This window comes from Panulirus ornatus, chromosome 68, assembly GCF_036320965.1.
Source record: "Panulirus ornatus isolate Po-2019 chromosome 68, ASM3632096v1, whole genome shotgun sequence".
NCBI lineage: Eukaryota > Metazoa > Arthropoda > Malacostraca > Decapoda > Palinuridae > Panulirus > Panulirus ornatus.
The window spans coordinates 21,077,665-21,104,469 of record NC_092291.1 but is presented as its reverse complement, the minus strand read 5'-3'; the positions used below and the strand labels follow the sequence as shown (position 1 = coordinate 21,104,469).

At 37.3% G+C, this 26,805-nt stretch overlaps 1 protein-coding gene across 3 annotated transcripts in view; it reads left to right on the top strand.

Moving 5' to 3' along the window:
- The first annotated feature begins 485 nt into the window (after positions 1 to 485).
- The window catches only part of LOC139747398 (uncharacterized), a 70,243-nt gene continuing 43,923 nt past the window's right edge, over positions 486 to 26,805 (top strand). For 2 of the 3 annotated variants that reach the window (XM_071659705.1, XM_071659707.1), the window contains exons 1-8: positions 486 to 638; positions 3,425 to 3,526; positions 5,185 to 5,382; positions 7,861 to 7,960; positions 9,504 to 10,039; positions 13,600 to 13,851; positions 18,138 to 18,236; positions 23,845 to 23,892. In XM_071659705.1, the coding sequence (XP_071515806.1) occupies positions 3,440 to 3,526; positions 5,185 to 5,382; positions 7,861 to 7,960; positions 9,504 to 10,039; positions 13,600 to 13,851; positions 18,138 to 18,236; positions 23,845 to 23,892 (1,320 nt within the window). In that variant the 5' untranslated portion in view covers positions 486 to 638; positions 3,425 to 3,439. The remainder of the gene's footprint in view (positions 639 to 3,424; positions 3,527 to 5,184; positions 5,383 to 7,860; positions 7,961 to 9,503; positions 10,040 to 13,599; positions 13,852 to 18,137; positions 18,237 to 23,844; positions 23,893 to 26,805) is intronic. The other variant, XM_071659706.1, reaches the window with a different exon arrangement.

The window sequence follows — 26,805 nt, the reverse complement described above, 5'->3', positions numbered from 1 at the left end:
TGTATTCATATTCTGATATGGTATTTATGCTTAATATCTATTAGAGCGACCACTCTCTTGTTAAGCTGCGATAATGCACGATTCGTTTATTATCTCACTTTCATCGCAAATCCAGCATATTGTTTAGAAACGCCTAGTAATTAGGAACATAACTCTTGATTTATCTTCTTTTATGGAGTACCATTTCGGCAACGATATTACTCGCGGCTAAGTTCATCTATTCGTGATTCGTTATGTCACGCTGTTTTAATGAAGGCGGCGGACGAGAGCCAAGCTTAGAAACCATGTTCTTATCGGCTGGACTTATGTGACTTTGACTTCTACTTCCTTTTGTATCTCAGAGTGAAAATGAGCAAATTTTTTCACTTTCGTATTACTAGCAGTAACTTCACTAAAGGTTTATAAGATAATTTAGTGATATTAAAGAAAAATGATACCAGTACTGGAATAAATAATGAGAATGTTTTTTCACCATAGTATTCGAATACAGTGTTGTTGATCAGCGTCAGAATCTCAGTAATGGCGGATGGAAGAGCTGCGACGATAAGAATCAGACACGTATTTTAAGCCATTTACCTTATGATATTAATAGTAACTTGTATGAAAACAGCACATGAGGAAGCTCTCTACGGAAAGGGGTAAGAAAGATATTGATAACAATGAAAAGTTTGTAAAAACAATCATCTAGTGTTTTATGATGGCAGGTTTGTCAAGAGGTGAGTCAAGTAAATTATTACCTGGAATTGTTGCGTAAATAAAGACATATTAAACATTTTTAAGGATTAGGAAGCAGACAGTAGATATAGTATAATTATTCCTTATTGTTGTTTAGGTATTACGTAATTAATGAGGACAGTGTCTCATTGGGTAATGCCTTTCAACACTTAAACTGTGTTTTAGCTCAGTAATTGAAAATTCATCTTTGATATGAAGGTAAAGTATCCCAACTATATATTTTTGTATAGGTGCTGCTGTTTTGCGGATTTATCGATAATTTGTCGGTTTCTTTAGAAGAGAAAAGTGTCTAACAGTGATAGAATGAATTTCCATCACCAATTTTTAGTTCTTATGACAAGAAGTGTTCTCACAGCAGTATGTGTAAAATTTGAAGTGTAATGTCAGTCTAGGGCCGCCACCCTCTTATGGTTTAGGAAGAAAAGCATATCAGTGGACTTTAGACAATTAGTTGAAATGATTTAGCCTGACCCTGTATACTTTGGAACTGATTTATTTTTTTCATTTGATGATTAATAAGTGTAGGGGCAGGGCTTTAAAGCTCAGGGAAAATTTCTTGGTCAGTTGACAGAAAAGTAGGTGAAACGCTTACAGAGGTTAATAGAACCCATGAAAACCCATCCTAACTTTCCCAAACCACAGATGTTATCTGTGCTTAACTTTATAGATATATACATTAGACCCACTTATGACTTCAGTTTTGAATCAACAGCTGAAGAAATAAGAAAATAACATGGCACATGGTGGTTGCCAGCAACTCTGTTTGTCCTTATTGCAAGTAATTTAATGTAGTTCTCAAACCATGCTGTTATATTTATACCATATAGTATGGCTGCTTGGGATGTTATATAATTTTTTTCGTGGATCCTTATGATTGCTATGCTTCACATACTTTTACCTGAATATCTTCAGATTTTCCCAAATCTTCATAGCCCTATGCTTTATCACAGATCAGTGTTGATTATTGTTGAATAAAAGGTAATGCTTCAGATCTTGCAGCAGTGGTTATATATGTCACTTTGCCTTGATGTCGGGAATTTAGTGATGTCGATTTCTTTCAAATCCGTTTTCGAATAAGGTGGTGGCTTTTATGTGGAATTATGTCCTTAAGATCCGTTATTGTATCAAATGTAGAACTTAATAGAATCCTCATGAATTTTACATACTGTATTGGAATGGATGCTGGATTAAGACAAGGGGAGCATAATTAGGATTGTTTGTTTTCATTGCATGGCAATAGATGTTTTGATAGTGGGGAGGGCTGTGAATATCAGGGAAAATTATGGTTGACTAATATAAAAGTTGGTTAAACACTTGCATAAGTCAAGAGAACTTACGAAAAGTTCAACTTAAAAACCCAAATTTACCCTATCATGGATGCAGTTTGAAAAACAAATGATTGTCATTGTCTTATTTTCATATCCAGTTTTTGTGTTGCTTGGGTTTGTATGCAGCAGACACGTACAACTCCCAAGAACTGATGTGAAGTTATTTAGTTAACTCTCTGCACCTCTTTGTGGGAGTTAGCTTATAACGATATCTAAGATATTGTGATAACATTCAAAATTGAGTTAAAAAGTCCTCCCCTAGGAAAGTTAGGTGAGGTATTTAGAGGTTCTGTTGAGGTTTAGAAGTGGTTCACCAGGTTTCTTGTTAATTAACACCATATTTTCCATGTTTTACATAGCCATTCCCTCTGTCAGTTTATTTATTATCACATGATAAGAAGAATAACGTGCAATGCCTGTCATGCTATACCAGCCGTAATCAATCTCTACAGTAGATCCTACCATACCATAAGTGATTTATTGGATTCCATACTAATTAAGGTGGCATGTCTTAAGTAAGTGTCAAGTAAAAGATTACTATAGTTGTAACTTTATGGAAATTTTCTCATGTTTAAAGGCATCCCTCTGTTTTTGCTCAAGACTTGGCTCTTGTTCTTTTATTTTCATTATAAGGATTTTCACTTTTTCATCGTTACCAAACCTGACCTGGAGGACCTTATTTAATCTTAACTGTAGCCAAGAACATAGACTGGAGGTTTTTCCTTTCTAATCAGTTATATCAAGAGGTTACAATTGCCTTATTCAAGAACTTTTACCTTGACTGATGGTATTTTCTCTTATTTCACCCTTGTTTATTGTGACGTGAGTTAATTTCCAGATTCCAAAGTGTTCTAGTAGCTTCATCTATTTAATTGCATATATTGTATGTATATATTATCTGTGAGTTTCCAGATCCTCTCAGGTATTGCCAGTTATACACCTTGTCTCCCATACCTATACAGGTAATATGTGATGTTGTGGCGTGATGATTAAGAAACTTTCAAAATTTTAAACACCTCAAATACTACTATGGGGAACTTCAAACATTCCATTCCTCTTGCAACTGTTGGTATCACTCTGAGGGCTCTTCCCAGTGATTTTGCCCTCCATCCCTATTCCCTGTGGATAGATTAGCAGATGCCCATCTATACTTTACATTCATTTGTGACATCCACATTTTGGATTGGATTTAGCTTTGAAGTGTGAGCAGACTGATTTTGTTGTTCATGGTCAAGTTTTTCTTGAGGTAATACTTGGGAACTAGAGATAGCATCATACTTTGATAGGTATCTCAACTGAGTCATTGTACTTCAGATTTTTTTTTTCAAGACATACCAATAAATTTATTCTATCTTCCTTAGGTGTGCAGCTGTATAATGGCTCTGTCAGAAGGCCTGTTGAAGCTCAGATGGAACAACCATGAAGCAACATTTTCCCATGTTTTACATAGACTCCGTACCAAGGTAAGTCTGTGTTACAGGGTTCTCATTGGAAATTTACGAGTAGCCTAAGTACTTCAAGAGTGTCTTAAGGTTCAGTCTTGACACTGGTATCCAGAGGATAGTAAAGATTGATATGAGTAATGTTCATGTAACATTTGAACCATCATCAGGAATCTGACAAAATTTTCAGTCAGTCCACATATCGCCATTACTTTGCATGGCAGGGTTTAGATCTTATACTGTTAAACTGTGGTAATCAAAAATAATCATATTTGATGTTTCATATTATGGTGTTTTATTGATGGAAGTAGAAATTATACCAAATAGAATAGAAAAAGATAATTAAGTAGATAATTGAATGACTAGCAGTATGACTGCAAGAATTAATTCAGAGACTGAAATTTCATTAAGATAAAAGAAAGGTGCTGTAGACAGTTCATGCTTGTCATTTTTTTTAAGTGCTATGAACTTTCCTCGCAAAGGTAAAACTCCACATCTCATACTCTCATTATTACTCTCTTCATTTTCAATATTTCATGATTTAACCCGGCTTCATTTGCCCTGCCCAATTTGTGGGACTTGCCTTTCTCTGAGTACACGTTTTACTTGATCACTGTTCATCAGTTTATCCACCTCTTAGAAAAGCTCATCCACAACAGAAGCAACTAAAACTTCCAAGTCTTGCCCAACCAGCATAGCTGCAGCCCAAACAATCCACTACACTGCATACCAGTCTAACGAACAATATTCTGGATGGATTCAGATATCCATATCCTGCCTCCCACAGTATCTGTGACAGGAGACATCACCATTCCACAAAGCTTCACATCAAATATTCTCATGCTGTCTGTTGGAGTTATCCACGGAGAAGTTCTTTCTTTCTCCAGCTCTCTTTGATTTCTTTTACCATGACCTTCCTTCACACCCACAAGCTGCAGTACTAAACAAACAACAGTAAACATTTGCCACTACATCACACAGTTGGAATGGTGGTTTTCTGAAAACACAATGTTTACATTCTCTTAGAATTCCACCATCACCATTTTAATGCAACAGATATGTATTAAGTACCCTCACATTACTACTTAGTGATCAACCACTCCCACTCAATAGAATACCATTCGTGCTAGTTATGACAAAGGCATTCGCTCCAGACATCATGAACATCAATACAAAGGCCATAGATAAACAAAATGCCATCTGAACACAAATCACAACCAGTTTTTGATAAGAAAAAGAATCCTCTTGTAACCTGTGAGAACTTAATCTGCTCTACCTCAAATCATGCCTCACCTTCTTGGTTAGATTGTTATCTCCCATGTGAGTTGTGTACTCTCTTTAATGTTAACAGGAATACTCTCAGAACTAATACTTCTTTCTTCTCATTATTTAGCTAAATTTGTTTTGTACGGTTCAGTTGATCAAAAAAAGGTTTTTATCAAGAAAAATTTACAGCATTCATTGACATATGTGTGTATTGAACTGACTTGTAGGCTGACCAATGGACATTAAGACATGAAATAATGGTCTGACTTCAGTTTTACAGTACTGGTGTTTAGAAAAGTTATTTGTCATATGTCTTGTAATATACAGTATCAGAAAATGTAGGAAGTATCATGTCATGCTTGTCCTTAACTTGATTATGATTTGTAATGTGGTTACGTTTTGTTCTGTTGCAGCCACGTTACTCTGATGCAACACTTGCATGTGAAGGTCGTCTCTTTATGGTGCACAGGCTTGTATTGGCCACGTGTAGTGATTTCTTTGATGAAATATTCCAGCAGACTCCAAGTGATACTACACGGGCAGTAATTGTTTTGAATGAAGCACGTGCCCAGGATGTGGAATGCTTGTTAGACTACATGTACTGTGGTCAGGTTAGTCCAGGTGTTTTCCATCTTCAACAAACTAGATAAAGCTTGCTTATTTGTGGACAAGCAATCCTTTTTATAGTATTGATAATTCTCCAGAAAATTGAATGAATAAACTCATATTCTATGCATTTAAGTGAGAATAGCTTCTCATATGCAATCCAACTTGAACATCAATGGATAGACCTTCAGAATGGATTAAGTATGGGTGTTAAAGTGTTGGGCATGGTGTCAGCTTTCTATCCATCTGTAGCTTGTGTAGGAAAGTAAATGGGAACTGACAGACCTGCAGAAAGGATGCTTTCTTTCAGTATTTTGTTCATAATAGGAATTTATTTTGGATCTATTCTTAACATTGAAGGTAAAGAGTTTAAATGGTAATGATTTTGATTTATTTGTGATTTTGCAAAAACAGTTTGCAAAAACAGTTTGCAAAAACAGTAGCGAATGTCAACTCAGTGAAGCTCACTGGATTGGTGAAGGAATCAGCAGTTGGAGCTTTTTGGTCTGTAATAGATGAACGAAACTGAGGTGGATTGTATGAGGGAGTCCCTTGCTTGCAATCTTACCCTTCTTCTCTGTGAGTGTTACTCTGAGTTGTGGACCTACACAGCTGATGTATCTAAATAATGAACTCCTGTACTGTGGAAAAGATGCGATACCATCTCTTATGCAGTAGATAGGCAGCCTTGTACTCATTTCTGTAATATGATGATGGAGCTTTTCTTCACATACATAATAAGCAAACTTGAATATTGCCATATTATGTTATCAACTACCGACATGAGAAGAAATCAGCAAGCTATAGAGAATTCAATGAAACTTCAGAAATAAAATGGAAGTAATGTAGAGTGTAAACATGGGTGTTTAAAAGACTAGAGTTTTTGAGCTTAGATATGTATGGCAACGAGTTGACAATATAAAAAAGATTGAATATATCCACTTAATACCATACCAGCAAGAAAGAAATGGAGTCCTTTAGTACTTGAAAAATACTTTGAAGATATCAGACAAAAGTAAATGATAGCCTGGTGAAAAAGAAAGATTGTTTTATTTATCTATCTCTGATGCCTGTTCCCTTTTGGAATTCCCTCAAGGGAGTGGCCATGGCAAAAGAATCCCCATAACTGTTGAACTTCAGTGATACTTCTTAGCCTTTATTGCCTCACCCTTAGCAGGCCATTGGGGGCAGTTCTTGCACAGTGTTTTCAGAGTCTTACCGAATGTTCTTACCAACTACTTCTACATGATGTGTCTACCTAATGTTCCATTGTACTACTTCTACCTGATGCTCCTACTTAGTACTACTACCTAATGGTCCTGTCTGATGTTTTACTCAGTGCTTCTGTCTATTGCTCCTACCTTTATAGCAAAAGGCAGGGCTAGTGCATAGTACTCGCTGCAGGAAAATCTAGTGTTACAAAAAATGAGTTGTGTGAGTGAATGTGTTGTCAAGTGTTAGGTGTGATAAGAAGAGATTGTATGTTTGTGGACAGAATGCCAGCAGTCCAAGTGTAGTTGAGACTGAAAGAAAAGACAAACACAGCTACCTGGGTCAAAGGAGTGACCCTTGACAACTACTGAAGTGCAGGCTCACTATGGAGCTGTCACTAACCCTCCCAATATCCAGTCGGACAGCACTGGTAATGTACCTTCCTGTTTGGTGGCTGCATACCAGCTATTACCTAACCAATAGATGATACACCTATTTGGTGTACCACCAAGGATAATAAGTAATCAGCATGGATTATGGACAGAAATAATGGATTAATGTCAATAAAATGAAAAACATCGAAAAATAGAAGATACCTAAAGGTAGGATACAATTAGAAGAATGAAAAAAGGCTTAGAAAAAGAAGAAAAGATCAACAACAAGTAGTCAGAGAAGAGTTTGATGAAGAAATACAAAATGCTGAAGAAATAATCCAGTCCCATGGTAGAGAACAGAGATTATATGAGGAGAAAGTGATTTAAAACGGAAAAGAGCTCTAAAATGTTATTCTCAAATTCAAACACATGAAATCTGAGATTGGACCCTTCAGAATGGGAGAAATTTATTTTAAAAAACTAATTAAAGATAGATAATTATTCCCTTCAGAATGGGAGAAGTTTATTATGAAAAACTAATTAAAGATAGATAATTATTCAAGCAATGTGATGAAAATGCAGTTATAAATGCTGAGATTCCATACATAAGGTGATAGATCAGCTTAAAAAGAGCTAAGTGCCAAGGGACTTTTGAATGCTCAAAGTGTTTTGGAAAGCTGATTTTTAGATCTGTGATACTGAAGCGTGTTAGTTTTTTCCTGTATGTTTAACGTGGGGGCAAGTAAGGCAGTGCAAGTGCTTGTTGTTGTAATTGTCTTTGCTTATTTTGCTACTAGTTTGAGTTGCGATTGGGCATTCGAGAATGACATTGCTTTTTTTCCAGACAGATAAATATTTGATAGGGCAACCTAGAATACTCTTTTTTCTCCCAAACAGGTTAATGTTCGGCAGGCCAATTTAGCATCTTTGTTGAAGACAGCTGAGTGTCTTAAGATTAAGGGTTTGGCAGTTCCTGAGGCAAATGTAAACACATCAAGTAAGTTCCTTTATGGTGTATATACAGACTTCATATCATTAGAATTCTGCAGTGTGTTCAACTTCTTATCATAAGGTTTTCTTGAAAGTTACATCTTTTCATCCAAACATCACTTTATTATCATGGGTTTGCCTCTTATTTCCACAAGATAAAGATATTAGACTTTTTTCATGTGTCTTATAATAGAAAACAAGAACATAGATTTATTAACCATTCACCTCTAGAAGAGGGCAGCAAGTCAGAACCAGGAAACTTAGGGTGCTTGTTTATGTTATTGTGTAGGATTGATGGTAAGGGTCTTAACATTGCATTGATTCCCACTATTGTTCATATGCCGCAGCCATGGGTGTATGCATTTATTTGCTTGTCTATAACCAGGCATAGTAAAAACTGTTGATCTGTATGTTTTTAAGAAGTATAAGAGGGATATGATGAGTATATAAAGATATGTTAATCAGTATTTTATGGAATGGTAATTTTAGGTAGGCATATATGAAACAAAATTAGGGGCTAGTGGAGCAGTAACCTCTTTCTGTTTCAATTAAAGCCTGGCCTTGATAGGAACTGAGGTATCAAAAGTAAAAAAGTAATGTTTTGAAGGGTGAGAAGTATTTTAATGGTTCAACTGGGGAAGGCTAGTGATTGATGAAAAAGGAATAATGTGACTGCTAATATGTGAGCTTAGGCTTTTTTATTAGATACCGTAATCAAGTTAGTCATTATTGTAACAGCTGCATATATTCATTGTTTGTACAGAGAAGAGTATGTTCCGTGAGCCTTGTATGGTTATTTTGAGTGAGAAAGAGTTGTATTTTGTGAAGATAGGGAATTTGGAAAAGTTATTTAACAAGGATTGCAGTGGTAAAACTTAAGTTGGGAGTAGTTATTTAAGAAGGAACAGTTGCAATTGCTATAAAGATATTTTGTATGGCTTATGAAAGAACATTTCGTAATGAAGCACTTTATAGCTCTTTGATAATGTAAAATTAGTTTTGATAGGGAAATGTGAAAAAAAGTGAGAGCAGCGTAGATTAATGCCATAAGAACTGCATACAGCTGTAGTCATTTGAGGCATGTTATTTGTAGGCATAGAAGGATAAAGATGTATCACCGCTGATTCTTTAGCTTATATGCTATGTGAATCATAAAGAAGCTCTGAGGTATTGTAGAAAATGTAGTTCACTTTTACAGATTTATTTGAATGTATCAAGGGGGTTTTTGAAATTATTTTATGCTGCATAACTGATAATGGAGTGTTGGTAGATATCAGCAGCTGAAAATTAGAAAATTGCAAAAATGAATTTAGGGTAGAATGGAGCAAGGACAGGAAGCAGAAAGACTTAGATCTGAAAGAGTAATGATGAAAGATTTAAAGAAAGTTCAGGAGTTATGAATGAAGCAGAGGATGTCAGTATGAATACAGGAAAGTCATTTAAGGAATGAAACTGATTCTGTATTTGTCTTTGCAAGTGTGATTGATTTGGGGTATTCCTCTCTATAGCAATGTCTTAAGAAAGTTTTTGATACACTGCTCATTTTTCAGACACAAATCGTCATCAGGACTATCCTCCATCTCCAGAAAGCCCTCCACCGAAGAAGAAGAGAAAGAAGAAAACTACAATGCCCTCAGCTTCATCTGCTACCACAAAAGAATCAGATTCACTCATTATTCCATCTACTCCCTTATCATCATCATCATGGCATCCCACTAATGAAGCCCCAAAGTTCAGCAGCATTCAATCTTCCACTGCCCCCACCATTTCCATTCCTGTTAGTTCTCAACTTTCTCTTCCCCTTCAAACTTCCACATCATCAAATCCTTCCCTTCCTTTGACTGCTCCATTAAAGGCAACTGTTCCTGTAACAGATGTAGATAAAGCTAACCAAAAATCTGGTTGGCTCCAAATTGTATCGTCCATGCGTCAGGGATCAGCAGCATCTCAGACCAATCCTGAGAACTCACCTGTAAATCAACAGCAAACACATCAGCTTCAGAAGCAGAATCTAACACACTCCAAGAAAACCCATTCTTCACCTAAAACTTCATCACTGGACACTCACCCCAGCCAGTTTCTCCAGGTATTATTTAGGATTTTCCAGTATAAATTGTTTTATTTCCCTGACAGTCACTTATTCTTAAGTAATGCACATACTGTATTCACAGCATGTTGCTGTTAGTTACAGAAACATAAGTCTGTGTGCATCGGTTTAATTCTCAAAATACACATCATTTGAAAATCTTTAGGCATGCTTGCATCATTTTTATACAAAATTAAGTCTGTTTAAAGATCTGTAGACACACATGAATCAATTTGATTCCCATAATCTACTTTATTTAAAGATCTGTTTTCCATGATTTGCTTCTGGATGGTAGGGCATTAGTAGCCCTTTGTTCAGTCTTGGCAAAACTGGGTTGTTATGGCAACATCTATTATGTGTTCCTTGGGCTGGTAACTGCTGTGTTTAAGACCCAGCTTCAGCTAACTCCTCTCCTGTTATTCTGCCATTGCTGAGAACATTTCAAACACTGGTTTAAAAATTCTTTGGTCATTGTGACCAATGTCAGCCCTGTTCTTTAGTGGTGGAATGAAAGATGTTAAAAATGACATCATTACCTCAGAAGATGTTTTTTTTTTTTTTTTTTTTTTTTTTTTTTTTTTTTTTTATACTTTGTCGCTGTCTCCCGCGTTTGCGAGGTAGCGCAAGGAAACAGACGAAAGAAATGGCCCAACCCCCCCCCCCCATACACATGTACATACACACATCCAGACACGCAAATATACATACCTACACAGCTTTCCATGGTTTACCCCAGACGCTTCACATGCCTTGCTTCAATCCACTGACAGCACGTCAACCCCTGTATACCACATGACTCCAATTCACTCTATTTCTTGCCCTCCTTTCACCCTCCTGCATGTTCAGGCCCCGATCACACAAAATCTTTTTCACTCCATCTTTCCACCTCCAATTTGGTCTCCCTCTTCTCCTCGTTCCCTCCACCTCCGACACATATATCCTCTTGGTCAATCTCTCCTCACTCATTCTCTCCATGTGCCCAAACCATTTCAAAACACCCTCTTCTGCTCTCTCGACCACGCTCTTTTTATTTCCACACATCTCTCTTACCCTTACGTTACTTACTCGATCAAACCACCTCACACCACACATTGTCCTCAAACATCTCATTTCCAGCACATCCATCCTCCTGCGCACATCTCTATCCATAGCCCACGCCTCGCAACCATACAACATTGTTGGAACCACTATTCCCTCAAACATACCCATTTTTGCTTTCCGAGATAATGTTCTCGACTTCCACACATTTTTCAAGGCTCCCAAAATTTTCGCCCCCTCCCCCACCCTATGATCCACTTCCGCTTCCATGGTTCCATCCGCTGACAGATCCACTCCCAGATATCTAAAACACTTCACTTCCTCCAGTTTTTCTCCATTCAAACTCACCTCCCAATTGACTTGACCCTCACCCCTACTGTACCTAATAACCTTGCTCTTATTCACATTTACTCTCAACTTTCTTCTTCCACACACTTTACCAAACTCAGTCACCAGCTTCTGCAGTTTCTCACATGAATCAGCCACCAGCGCTGTATCATCAGCGAACAACAATTGACTCACTTCCCAAGCTCTCTCATCCCCAACAGACTTCATACTTGCCCCTCTTTCCAGGACTCTTGCATTTACCTCCTTTACAACCCCATCCATAAACAAATTAAACAACCATGGAGACATCACACACCCCTGCCGCAAACCTACATTCACTGAGAACCAATCACTTTCCTCTCTTCCTACACGTACACATGCCTTACATCCTCGATAAAAACTTTTCACTGCTTCTAACAACTTGCCTCCCACACCATATATTCTTAATACCTTCCACAGAGCATCTCTATCAACTCTATCATATGCCTTCTCCAGATCCATAAATGCTACATACAAATCCATTTGCTTTTCTAAGTATTTCTCACATACATTCTTCAAAGCAAACACCTGATCCACACATCCTCTACCACTTCTGAAACCGCACTGCTCTTCCCCAATCTGATGCTCTGTACATGCCTTCACCCTCTCAATCAATACCCTCCCATATAATTTACCAGGAATACTCAACAAACTTAATATACTCACTGCAGCTAGTTAGATGGTTGATGTAAAACCACTTGATATAGAAAGCTTATATGTATGTGCATTTTCATAGTCCAAAATGTTTTTCCCATCGTGGTAAGATGATTTGCTAGTAAAGGACTCGATTGCCATGGCTAACCCCTTGAGAGAGTTCTAGGAGGGAACAGGCATCAGGAGTCTCTGTCAATGTTGATAAGATGAATGGTCAGCAAAAGAAGGTGAAAGAATGGGAAGGTTTGGAAGAAAGGGAAATTAGAACTCAAATATTCCATAAACTTCATATAGTAAATATTTGTGAACATCATGTTTACTGACTGAGAGAATGAAACTGACCAAAGCTGTAGCACTGAGATTGCTCAATTTCGTATCCAGTTAATTTTTGAAAGTATAGGTTTAAGGATTAAGGTTATATATATAAGTAAATGGCTCTGTATGGTTGTGCACTCAATATCTCATAACTGATTGAATGGACATTTACATATACCATAGTATTTATATTTATTTTTTTATGCTTGATTGCTGTTTCCTACGTTAAGATTCTCTCAGGAACAAATATATAAAGTCCGCATCCGCTCTCATCGATTCTCTATCTGCCAGTATTATTATTTCATACACAACCCCAGGACCTCTTCTTCAAGGGCTCCTGCAGCATCAAAGTGTGCTGCGGTCCGTAACAGAGAAAGGATAGACTCTTTGCAGTAAGAATTTCTGTGAGATTGTACTTTATGATACAAATTTGCCAAAGGTCACTTTTCACTCACAGTGTAACCACGAACAGACAGACTTCAGTAACTCCATGTACTGAACATAGAAACTAGATCAATATCTGCATTTGGTAAACTTAGGAAGTCAAGGATCAAGGGTATGCAATATACTGCCTTTGGATTCTTGTGTGTACAATATCTTAAGGACTTACTGAATGGTTATTTACCAAACTTTTAACGATGATATGTACAAAGTTGCACCTCTCAGTAAGTTTTGAGTTTGGGGGTCATAAGGTGATATTCATTAGGGGGTACAGAACCATGTGCATTTTCTAACAGTTTTGTCTAACTGGAAGATGGATTACGGCTATGTAAGTACATACATCCCTAAGGACAGGGGAGTAAAAATACTATCCACATATCTTATGTGTGTCATAGAAAGCATCTAAGAGGGATAGGAGCAGAAGAATGGAAGTCTTCCCCTCCTAGATTATGTTTTTCAAGAGTAGGAACAGAGGAAGGAGCTAAAAGTTGAGTTTTTCCTTAAAGGCTTAGGTATCTGTTCCAGACGCTATCTTCATTCAGCCATGAAACTTTAATCTCTTACTAAGAATAATGTATGTTAACCTCCCTTACAACAGGACTCTCCTATGTCATTTCTGAGAAATATGATTGGACAGGTATCAAGAGAATGCTTTTAATGACTGTTTTATTTTGAATTATTTTTCTGACAGTGGAGAATAGCTTTCATTTATAAGATATTTTTATGTTTTATATATTTACCCTCAGACGGAGATCAAGGAGGAAGTGAAAGAAGAGCCATTACCATTACCTTTAGGGCCTGATGACCCGTTGGTAGAAGAAGATAATAGCTGGGAGGAGTCAGACTTAAATCAAGAGTCAGGAGAGCGGTCTGTTTACCGAAGAGCACCATCACTTTACCCTCCTCCAGGACTACACCCAGTAGTGTCTAGCAGTGGCCTTACTCACACTACACCGGTCTTACCACTGGGACTGTTCCGTGTAGGATCATATGCTGTGGTAAGTAAATTTTAGTAAGGTCATGAAATTTGTAACCATCTTAACTTGAAGTTGGTTTCAGCAGGGGGTGAGAAAGTTACTGTTTTTTTTCCTGTTTCATTCATTTTTTGCTGGTAAGTTTTATTTATTACTATCTTATCTTTGGATAGTTAGATTTATTTCACTTCCATTGTTTTTGTAGGGAGTATGCAAAAATTATTTCTTTATGGGTTTAATCGATAGAATCAAACAAGTAGGTTGCATAGGATGAATATATAGAGGCTTAAGAGATAGTTTGGGTATTGCATGTGATGAGGATGAAAAGCTCATCTGTCTGTGACTTTAGACATATATCTGATTAGCTTTTTTTCTTTTTTACAAGATATGATAAATATCATGGTTCACTTGTAAAAAGTAGAGGGAAAACTATTCTCCAATCCTTGATGTCCACAGTCATATATGTGAACAAGTGCACATTCCCTCCTTGTTTATATTTTTACGTCAGAATTCAGTTCTCAGCCCCAATTTGATGTCTGGTCATGTAACTTTGTGTATGGAAATGGACAGTGAGCAGTTCTGCATACCTCAGAGGGCAGGGTTTTTTATTAGATTAAATCTTTTCCATTGTTGTTTTTTGTTCTTGAAAACTAAAGTAATTGTTATTGTTGTTTTTCATTCTTAAGAAAACAGCTGGAAGATGTTGAACAAGTTTCCACCACCTCCTTGTGTTTGGTTTATGATATAGTTTGATTATTTTACCTATCGCTTGCTTTTTTTTTTCTTCTTCTTCTTCTTTTACATTGGAGGCTCCACTCACAGACAAAAGTCCACATCGAGGCCAGGCCGTAATTGAAGTATGGAGAGGTTAATGAAAGGAAAAAAAAAAAGACAAGGGATGGTATTTATGAATGTTAGAGGAAGTGAAATATCTGTATTTTGAAATATGCCTGGTCATAGTTGTTGGGAAAGACATGAGAGGGTAGAGAGTTCCAAAGCTTCAAGGTGTAGGTAAAGAAACAGTTATTAAAACGGCCCAACCTTGAGTTGCCAGTGACTGCACAGTAATCATGTAATGCATTAGCTTGCCAAGTATTTCTTAGTTTAGTCAGTGGCGGGGGCACATAAGCAGCCAGTTCAAGGAGCAAAAACCAAAGTAATACATATAGAAGAGGGAAAGTGAACCAATATTGGGACATAGGGCAAATGGTCAAGTTTTGAAGTTAATCTTGGAGAGTTTATAAGTAGTATGGCTTTCGCCTCAACTCTGTCAAGTAAGAATGCATGGCTAGAACCACCCCAGATGTGAGAGCGATAATTCATACAGGGACACACTCCTTTGTATAAATGAAGCAACTGTTCAGAAGAAAAGAAATTTTGACATCTAAACAGGACTCCCAGTTTCTTAGAGGTAGACTTAGCTAATTCTGTAATGGTGTTTCCAAGACAGAGTGGATGTTACAGTAATACCATATATGTCCAGTAATTCAAGGGATGGAATTACAGGACTGTCAAAGGAGAGAGGAAAGTTGTGAGGAATTTTTGGTAAGAGACAGGCAGAAACTGGGTCATGGAGGTGTTAAACTCAATGAGATTTTGTCTACCCCACAGAGATATCCTATCCAAGTCTAAATGTGTTGAGGAAGGGGAGATGAGATGCAGATTGAGTGAAAGAAGAAGGAGCAGAATTAAAGAATGTGGAGAAATGCAGTCATCAGCACATGAGTGCATTTGGTTATTTGTGGAAGAAAGGAAATCAGTGATAAGAAGGAGAAAAGTGTAGAAGTCAGGACAGACCATTTAGGGACACTGCTGTGGATGGAGAAGAGGGAAGGGGTTGATCTATGAACAACCATGGAGATAGATTGGCCAGAGAGGAAGCTAGATATGTGGGAGCAAAGTGAAGGAGGGAAACTGAAATAGGGGAGCTTAGAGATGAGACCCTGATGCCGCACCCTTCAAAAGCTGTGGATATTTCAAGAGTACCTACATAGGATTCCCCAAAATCTTTCAGGGATGATGACCAGAGATTAGTAAGATAGCAAGAGTATCACTGGTGGATCTTGCCTTACGGAAACCATAGTGGTGATCACAGAGAAGACAGACTAAGAATGCTTGAGGATATGGCTGTTCAGGAGGGATTCAAAGACTTTGAACAGTCCCCCTTCTTTAGGGATGGGATGTACCGACACATGTTTCCAAGAGGAAGGAAATTTCTGATTTTTAACTGAAGTGGAACATGAGTAAGTGTAAGTTCAGAGGCATGCTGTTTCAGTCCATGGGGATGGACATCATCTGGACCATAATACTTGCTTGTGTTTAGAAAGAGAAGGGCTTTCTGGACATTCTGAAAAGAGATCATGGGAAAGGGCATATGTTTAGTAGAAGGAGCATCTGGGGTGAAGGAATGTTATTCATCCAAGGGAGAGTTAGGGGAGTAACGGGAACTAAAGGGAGTTGTTCTGTCCATGGGAGAGACAGCTATAGTAGAAAAGTGAAAGGAAGGTGGTGTGACATAAGTTGTTAGCGCTGCCGTTAACAAAAGACCATAAAGACCAATATGTGGATGATGAGGAGAGGTTATCACACTTCCTTTGAAAATAGGAATGTTATGTCTCATGGATAATGTGTTTGCAGTTATTATGAGCAGTGATGAATGCTGAATGGGAGTCAAAGGAAGGAGAATTTTCCCAAGCCTGCTATGCCTGAGTGACCTCATTACAGGAACAGTTGAACCATGGTTTGGAAGAAGAGGTCATCTTGGAGTAAGAGGGGATAAATGCATTCATTCCTGCAGTGATAAACTTTTCTATGTATTTTGTGGAGATGGAAGCATCTCCACATACATGACTAATTTATGCAAGGAAAGTCAGAAAAGAATTTTCTTTTCTATGCATTTAGTGGAGACAAGCTTCACCACATAAGAGGATGATCTACTCAAGAAAGTGAGGAAAGAATTTTCTTAAGTTACTCCTTCGTTGAGTTGCTAATATTCATGTGTAGAAAGGGCTGCTGGAGGGGTTGGTACTGTTAAAATAGGCACATTTTTGAGAGTGTGGTTAGTTGAACCAATCTGGGGTGAGTGTGTAGTTACAGTGCAAAGGATCAGAGGTGAAAAACAGATCCAGAGTATTACAAGAGTGGTCACAGCAGTCAAGAATATGGGTGGGGTGGGAGGTAATTTGCTCTAGATCATTGAGAATGGAGAATGTGGGTTAGTTTGCTGCAATCAATTTGTTTTGACAGTGAGGCCAATTTCTTTGAGCATAGATAGGGGTAGCTGAAGGGAAATGCATTAATTCCATCCACCGAGTGAGTTTCCTCCTCCTTGGACAAATTGGTCTGACTTCATCCATGTGAACATGGAGCAACCTGAAATCTTGATACTCACTTGTGGTAGGTTTTAGAAATAAGGGTCAACTTGTTTTACTGTATTTCTAACTCAATATCTGTTCCAGACATTCACTGAGGTGATTTGTTGGTCACGTTTCCTGTTTGGACTTTCAGTTTTATTATGCATTCTAAGAAAGTGTCTGGGCAATATATGAGAGGTCTTGCACATTGTGTATTCTGGTATTAAACTCAGTAAAGACTCGAGTCATTCATGATTTCATCTTATGTTCCTGTTTTTTCACTTTGCATCCGTACTTCGTGTCCAAACATTATAATAATCATTTCACTTTCAGACATCAAAGTAAGCTGAACCACACCATCCACACATATTGGCTCTTATTTTGTTTCTTATGTCTTTCTATTAAACACTTTTTGTTTACATACTTTCAGTTCTTGATGTCTCAGGTTTCATTATGCCATCTGGAGTGATTTTTTTTTCTGAACCCTTTGTTGCCTTCCACATCTCATGGTGTTTCTCCCAGACCTCACTATTTCTGTTCAGTCACTGTACATTCTGTTATGTTCCCCTATATACAGTCCTCTATGTTTTTCTTTTGCTTTTAAACATCAAAATACCATTAACACATTGATTTCTGGAGAAAAGTTGTGAATAGTTTGTTGTTAAGGAGAGATGATGCTATTAATGTTAGATAATCTTGAAAGAAATAGATGTGCAGTATTAGTAGGGACTATATGAACTTTGTGTGCATATTGAAATTTTTATGAAAGTTCATCAGATTATTTTATTAGTGATTTTCTTGACCTGTATATTAGAACAGCAGTAGATGGCTGTCACTTTTGTCTGGTGCCTGTGATGTTGATGGTGCTGTCAGCAGTTTAGTGATTAGAAAGTAAAACCATTTCTAACAACAAGTTCCTTATAATTTATCTTAATTCTGAGAATGTTATATTTACAGCAAAGTGGTGGGCAGGCATGGGAAAATACAGCCCAGCTGAGACAGTCCCCAGAGCCTTGGAATCATGAGTCTTTGCCCAGTGCCAGCCAGCAGCCTATGGTAGGCATCCAGCATCTACAGTCTTGGCTTGGCATGACATTTGGTTCAGCATTTAGCCTCTCAGTATGATCAATCTTGATGTGATCCTTTAGCATAATGTAATGTTATACATCAAATGTAATGCATTGCTTGTAATGCCTATTAGAATGTTTTTTCCTCTTATACCCCAACTCCTTTTATTTCTTTGTATGATTGTTGGTCACTCAGCATTGCCCAAAAGTTCACTAGATCAAACTACCAAGACTTTTTTTCTTAGTAATATTAAAAGAGATAGCTCAGGTGACCCATAATGTAACCTCTGGTTGACATTATCTTGTTGATATTATTCTGTCACTTACCTTTCCAACCATCCATTGTACAGACTATGCCCCATTCATTTTGCAGGAGCTCTATCAGTAGAGTATGTTTACTAAGCTGATTTGAGGATGAGCATAGGCTAGTAGTAGGTAGTAGCTGGTGGGCAGCCACCGACCAGGGAGGTATATTACTGGTACTACCTGCCGGGGTATTATCACGTTGGAGATAGGGGAGAAAGAATACTTCCCACATATTCATTCTGTGTTGTAGAAGGCAACTAAAAGCGGTGGAAGTGGGGGGCTGGAAATTCTCCCCTCATGTTTTACCTTTCCAAAAGAAGGAACAGAAATGCAGGCCTAGTGAGGATTTTTCCCTCTGAAGCTCAGTCATCTGTTCTTGATGCTACCTCACTAATGTGTGAAATATCGAATATATATGAAAAAAACTGTATGCATCCATACATTACCATTACCATATGCATCCATACATTATCAGCAGGAATACTTTACCATCTGACATACCCATTATTACCCTGAATGACCTCTCTTTCAACACATTCTTCAGTGCCCTCAGGACCTTTTCCCCCTCACTGACCTCATGGGTCATTTCAGCTTCCATGTCTCCATTTATTGCGATATCTACTCCTATCTGTCTGTGTATCTATATCTCTGATGCTCATTCCACTTTAGGAACTCCCATCAAGGGGTTAGCCATGGCAAAAGATTCTTCTCTTATCCATGTCCCTTCATGCTTCCATAGCATACACCAATCCATCCATTCTTCCCCCTTTTCTTTCTCTCCAATACTCTACCACTCTATTTCCCCATGTCACATGTGGTCTTCCTCTCACACCAACCACTTACTCCTAGATAACTATAACACTCCACTTCCAAGTCTTTTCCATTCAAACTCACCCTCTGAATATCTTGTTTCTCTTCTCTACTGAACATTATATCCCTTTTATTCATATTTGCTCTCAATTTTCTCCATTCACACACACACACACACACACACACACACACCCATATTAGGGGAAAAGTAAAGGAAGCACTGTCTTTTGGCAAATGTCAGAATGGCTTTCAAATGTATGGATAAGGAAATATTTAGCAAGCAGTTCATATACACAAGGTTAAAAGTAGAACATGCTTCTCACCTTTGGGCACCTCATGTAAAGAAGCACAAAGAGCAAATAGAGGAAGGCAACAGAGATGATTCCAGAATTAAGAGAAGTAAGTTTACCGAGACAGGTTATAGGATTTAGATTTGCCATGTATGGAAGAGTGAAGAGTGAGTGGTGATCTAATTAGTATCTATTGGATCTTTAAAAGATTGTTGATGTTGACAGTGAACAGGTCTTTGAGAGCTATAGGAATGGAGCAACTAGAGAACTTAACATGAAAGTAAGCAAGAAACTTTAAAGAAGTAATTTTAAAGTTTAAGAGTGCTGAAAGAATGGAATAGAATGACTTATGGTTGATGTAGAGTGTACATGAATTTCAGAAGTTGTATAATAGTAGGAAATACTCAATGGATGGTGCCCTTTGAGTGTAAAACACCGTCCCTGTACTGTACAAATATATAATTGATTACACACATCAACAAGCAGACATTGTCTTCATTGTGGTTGTTGCATAGTGGATATGAAGGGTCTTGGGATGTATTGAATTGGCTTTTGCACCCCATTGAACTCATCTTCAGAAATGCAGCATGACCAAGTTTATCTTTCTGGACTTCAAAGACTCAGCTCACAGGAGCACTTGCAGCTTCATCAGCATCACCAGTAAGAGAACATATCAACTCTGAAACGAAGAATCAGATTATTATTTCTTGTAAACAAAGCATCCTCATTAGATAGTGCCTTCCTGACATTACCATAAGCATTCTCAAATACTCTGGTACAAGACATTAAATCAATATGGTCAGCATCACTGTGTACACATTGGACCATCTTTGATACTAAACGGTTGTCCTTGCACATTGTGTTGGATCTAGAGTATTGCATTAGGCAGCTTTGTCTCCAAAACTGTTGAGTTGTGGGAGCATTGAAGAATGTGTGGAAAGAAGGGTTGTTATCTTGGAAGGTGAAAATTATGTTTGAAGGTATGGTAATCGTAACTATGTTGGCATGGGCTATAGATGAGGATGTGTAGAAGAGGGTGGATATGTTGGAAATCAAATGTTTAAGGACAGTATGTGGTGTGAGGTGGTTTGATAAAGTAAGAAAGGGTAGAAGAGAGGTGTGATAATAAGAATGTGGTTGAAAGAGCTGAAGAGGGTATGCTGATATGGTTTGGACATATGGAGAGAATTAGTGAGGAGAGGTTGACAATGAGGATGTATGTGTCAGAAGTCGGGGGGACAAGAAGGGGCAGACAAAGTATGAGATGGAGTGATAGAATAAAAAAAGTGTTTGAGTGCTTAAGGCTATAACATGAAGGATGGTGAAAGCTCTGTATACAGGAGTTGATGATCTGTCAGTGAACTGAACCAGGGCATGTGAAGCAGCTGGGTGAAACCATAAAAAGGTGTATGGGTCCTGGTTGAGGATAAAGGGCTGTTGTTTAAGTGCATTGCACATGACAGCTAGAGAATAGATGTGAATGAATGTGGCATTTCGTTGTTCTTGGCCCTACCTTACTAATGTGGGAATAAGCAAATGTGTATGAAAAAAATCTTTTTGATGTGTTTTCAGATATCACCCCTCTTTTAAGGATTTTATATCCCAGATAGAACTTGTTTTGATGAGTCTTCCTTACTTCTGGAAATGTTAGTAGGTTCCTCTACAAATACAGGTGACACTCTGGAAGTTATGGTTTCTCTGGATATCTGAAATTGATCAAAAACATTATTAACTCCTCCTCTCTGGATTTTTTTTCCAACTTCAGTCCCCCAAAATTGTCATTTTGCCATTAGAAATGAATTCATCAGTATGACTGTCATTTTGCCATTAGAAATGAATTCATCAGTATGACTTCTCTTTTTATTATTTTTGCTGTGTGAAAAGATCATAACATATATGACATTGATATTTGTTGATTACTAGTATTTTACAGTTAGATTAATGCTTTTTATCAAAAATAGTAGAAATTACATGAAAATGTAATATATAAGATTTGAATGATAATTACTTTAGCTATTTATCTATGTCATGTAAGTTTACTAATATCAGAAGTAGACTAGCAGTATGACCCATGCATTATGGATAATTGATTTATGGATAACTTTCATATACAGGTACCAAACAATTTATCTATAAAGCTTGGGACCGGAGGCAATCTGGATTTCAGGGTTTTCTGGTTTTCTGGAACTCAGCCAAATATATGCGTAAAATATAGAATAAACTGTGAAAAATGAACGAAATTGTATTGAAGATATACAAATTAATGACCTAAAGTAGGTCTGTTTGATCTGCAAATCCTACAACATTCAAAATTAGCCGGTTTCAAAAATATCTGGATCTTTTGAACTTCCAGTTTTCTGGAATCTGGATAAATGGTTTGATACCTGTATTGGTATTGCATAGTGCAGAACTCTCTTCTGCGTCATCACCACTTATTATTCTTGAGTCAATTTATTGTGACTCTCTATGTCCTCTGATTCTGATAATCAGAGAATGCTATCAGTCTCCAGTTGTGGTACGGGCCTCTTCTTATTACTCATAATGAGCTGGAAGTTGCATTAGAAACATTTACCAGTTAAGAAGTTCTACTAAAGGACTAAAGCATTCTCTCACAGTAATGGATAGAAACTCATGGGCATCATTTTGCCTCAAATTAGGCAAAGTACTTTTCTTCTGGATTGTTTATGGAATGATTTGTCAGTTAGAGTAGTTAAAGCAGAACTGTTGACGTGTTTGAGAACAGAATTGATAAATATTTTGCTTTAAGTCCACAACTTACATTGTTTGCACCTCCTTAAGTCACATTGATGATTTGCAGGTTATTCTCTCTGAATTATCTGACTTTTACCACACTAATCTGTGAGTTTCTGGTATCTTCCACTATCACAAACAGCTTAGAAAAGAGTCCAGAGGTCAGTTGCAGTTTGAATTCATTTGTGTTGAAAAGGCATGCCATTATATATCATGTAGAATTCTATCATTTATGTGCTTAACTATGCTGTTATATACAGTCATAAGTGATACATTTTTTTTGCTGTATATGGGGATGTAATGTTGCCTATAATTTAATTGAAAGGAAATATTTACCAGAGGAGAATTGTGGTTAAGGGATGCTGTGGTATTTGAAAGGCATGCCATCATTAACTCATAAAAATTCAATTCTTACTAGCTCATATACATGGACATATAGAGTAATACACATATTCATATTGTGTATGTGGATATAATGGTGCCTGTAACTTAGCAGGGAAAGATATTTCCCAAAGAAGTGCAACTGAATGACTAATTGGTAAAATCCAGAACCATTTTTAGCTTGTAGTGCCTCACCCTTAACATCCCACTGGCAGAAGGCAACTCTTGTGCATAGTTTTCAGGTGCTCCTACTATGATTATGACTATGGCAGTCAAAAGTCTAGACATCATATAAAATCTTATGGTTCCATTATTTACCTGTTCACCTATGCTGTCATATACAGTAATAGGTAATACACATATTTTTACTGTATATATGGGTGTATTAGTGCCCATAATGTCCAATGTAATGATAAAATTATGGTGAAAATCCACAAACTCTCCAATACATAGGTGCACTGGTGTCTTCAGCTGACTTTTTGTTTGTGCTCATGTCATTTTAGTCCCTCTGCTACATGGCAACACACCCTATTTTTTGTAATCACTTGAGTTATGAGAACTAGTTATCCACTATGGAAATGGAAATTTTTGGGGGGAACTATGGAGAAAAGTCTATAACCATAAACATTGATAATAAGAATTCCATCAACTTTAAGCATTTAGCACAGTGGAAGGGTTAAGGGCTTTGTAGTGTGGGTTTTGTGACTACCATGCTCAGCTACTATCTGTATCAGTCCCATATATGTACAGAATTTATTGATAATTCTTTCATTCATTCACTAACAGACAATCTTATTTCTTAACGTAGTTAAGTTTTAGCCTCTTAATTTTTTTATATCTTTACTAGCATGCAGAATTAATCCTCATGTGTTTCAGTTGTTCTTGGTTGTGGCACTTGAAGGTGTGATAAATGTAACCAAAGTATTTGGAAGTTGTATAAGTCCCCTTCCCATGAATAGAAAAAAGTGTACATGACATAGACATACCACTAAATTTGGTTATTTAATTTAAAATTATAACTGATAGTACTCTTTTTTCAAATTATTCCTAAAATTTCAGGACTTGGGCCTTAATCACCTGGTCGGTCTAAACAAAAAAGGATCTCCGGTAAGAACAAGTATTGACAGTGCATCACACCCTACTGTATTTTTACTTTTCCTTAAGCTTGGTTTAGGAAATATATTTGGCATGACCCTCCCGTGATACTGCAAGAAGTTAATGTGTCTTAAAGGTTACCAGTTTTTTCCAGCTTTATGGTATTCATAATATTATGTACATTGAAGTTTTAACATAGGAAATGAGTTAGGGAGAGTTATCATTGTAGCTTTTGTACCAAATATATCTGGTGTATGAGGATCAGAACTAACCCTTTCCTTCAAAGTCATTACGTTATTTATAGAGCTGTATCAGGAACTTTATTGCAGTGTAGGCCCAAGATGTTAAGGTGCAGAAGCAGGTGAATGTGTTTGAAATTAAATGTTTTAAGACAGTATGTTTTGTAGAGTGGGTTAACAAAATAAGAAATGATAGGGCAAGAGAGGGTTGTGGGAGTAAGAAGAGTATGTGTAAGAGAACTTATGAGGTTATGCTGAAATAGTTCAGTATATAGAAAGGATGAGTGTGGAGAGGATGACTAAGGTGGTATTCATATTAGCATTGTAGGGAACAAGAAGGGGCAGTGAGAGGAGGTGGAAAGCAGTGAGAGGTGGTCTGAAGGCTCAGGGCCTGAATTTGCATAAAGAATAAAGTAAATTGGAATAGTGGGATACAGGTACACCACCAGTTTTCCGGCACTCTTGGTTCCAAAGCCTTGCCGGATTAACCATTTTGCTGGACCACATAATAATAATTCATCAACATATCTCTAACCCACTATTTGTACATCTCCCATGTGTGTAAAGTATACCATGGACTGCTGGAAATTTAATTTAAACAAATATTAAATGTTTGAGCACCCTAAGATGGTAAGTCTGTCCTTAGCTTGTTTGAATCATGTGGGGTCTTCATCTTCTGTTGTTAGTGTTTTCCTAGGTGTGCATTGCCAGAATAATGCAGTTTCATCTGCATTATAAACCTGCTCAGGAATGAGGTGCTCATCAGCTACGAGTTTCGCAAATTTATCCACATACTTGGCACATCCTTTGTGGTTAGCTCCTTCGTGGTTTCTCTGCACTATTTATGGAAATTCTATGACGCTTCTTGAATCTTTGACGCCATCCTTCACTATAGTCACACTCATGTTGTAATTTAAATTCTTTATGGAACAACTTAGCCTGGTCCATTATCATGCCACCTGACAAGTCGACTCCAACACTGTCGAAACTATTCCATCATCACTCGATCGTGCTCAGTACTTTTACCATCTTTCATAGTTTTTCTTATCGTCATTTGCTTCTTGGAATCTTTGTCTGCATAGAATTTCAATATTTTCTTCCTTTGCTTCTTTATATCATAAACAGTTGATGAACCAGTACTGTAGATGTCACACAGCTTATGAATCGAAACACCACGGACCATTTTTTTCAATAGTTCTACTTTATCTTGGTCCGATATGGATTGGTGTTTATGTTTGACACCACGACAGACACTCTCATATGTCTTAGAAGCTATAGCTAGGGTTAAATTTAGCAGAATTAGCTAAGAAACTCACAGATTTGCTGTATCACCACTAACAAGTGCAGTGTAAAGAATGTAAATAAGCACGCCCTACACGCAACGCCATCTGTGGCTGCCCAGTAAACTAGTCTGTTGGCCGCAGTAATTTCAAGTTCTCTTAAGTAATTTTGTCCGGACTAAAGGAGGTGCCAAACCATCACTTGCCGGAAATTCGGAGGTGTACCTGATAGGGGGTTAAGTGCTATCATTGGGCTAAACCAAGGCCCTTGAAGTAGTCAGGGAAAATCATGGAAAGATCTGTGCAGGATGACTGTGGATAGGGGTGATGGTTTTGATCCTCTGTAAATGACAGCTTGGAAGTGGGTGTGTGCAAATGAGGTCATTGTTCATCTGCTGCTGGCAGTACTTTGTTTTGCAGGAAATAGCAATTAAGTATGAAAAAATATGATTGATTAGTGATGATAGTGATTATGATATTAATAGTCATAGATATATCATTGGAAAGTAGAATATTGTAAATGCATGGAAAACATGTATATGTTGCAGTTTAAGAAGGTTATATCTCCTGACTGGCATGTTCACAGCCTGAATATTTATTCATTAAGGAAGCTCACCCCATGCATAGATAAAGATGTACTATATTTTTATATTCATGTCTCAAGGAAAATAATGCAAAAAATTAATAGCATGTGTATAAGAATTGTGGTGTTGCTTTATACATAAAATGACATTTCAGAATGTACAGTACTTTAAAACACTAATGAAATTATGAACTGAATACTATAGACATGTAAATATATGCACATATATGTAGAGAGCAGAACTTACAGGAGAATCGTAAATTTTGTAACGAAATTATATTAAGAAATGTACACATTTTGTCATATGGCTTGTTTGGTCACAGCATATGATACTCATTCAGGAAGCTCACCACTTACATGGATGAAGTTTTATTATAATTTGATATATGATCATTTGCTTAAATATACTTTCATATGACTTTCTGGTTCACATCGTATAATGCTCATTCAGGAAGCTCACCACACACACAGATGAAGTTTTATCATAATTTTAGACATAATCATTGTTTAAGAAGTAACATGATTGGTAAGGCAAAACAATTACATGCTAACATGATTAGTAAGGCAAAACAATTACATGCTACACTTGTAAAGATTTTGATGCTCCTCTGTGTGCAGTGTTGTGGTATATTCAAATGTACCATATACATCGATACTGATGAAAGTATGAAGCAAATACTGTGTGTGTGCATGTACATAGGGCATGGATGTGGACAGGGAACTGTGGTTTTGGTGCATTACATATGACAGAGACTCAGTGTGAGCGGTTGTGGCCTTTTTTTGTCTATTTCCTGGCACTGCCTCACAGACGCAGGGGGTGGGG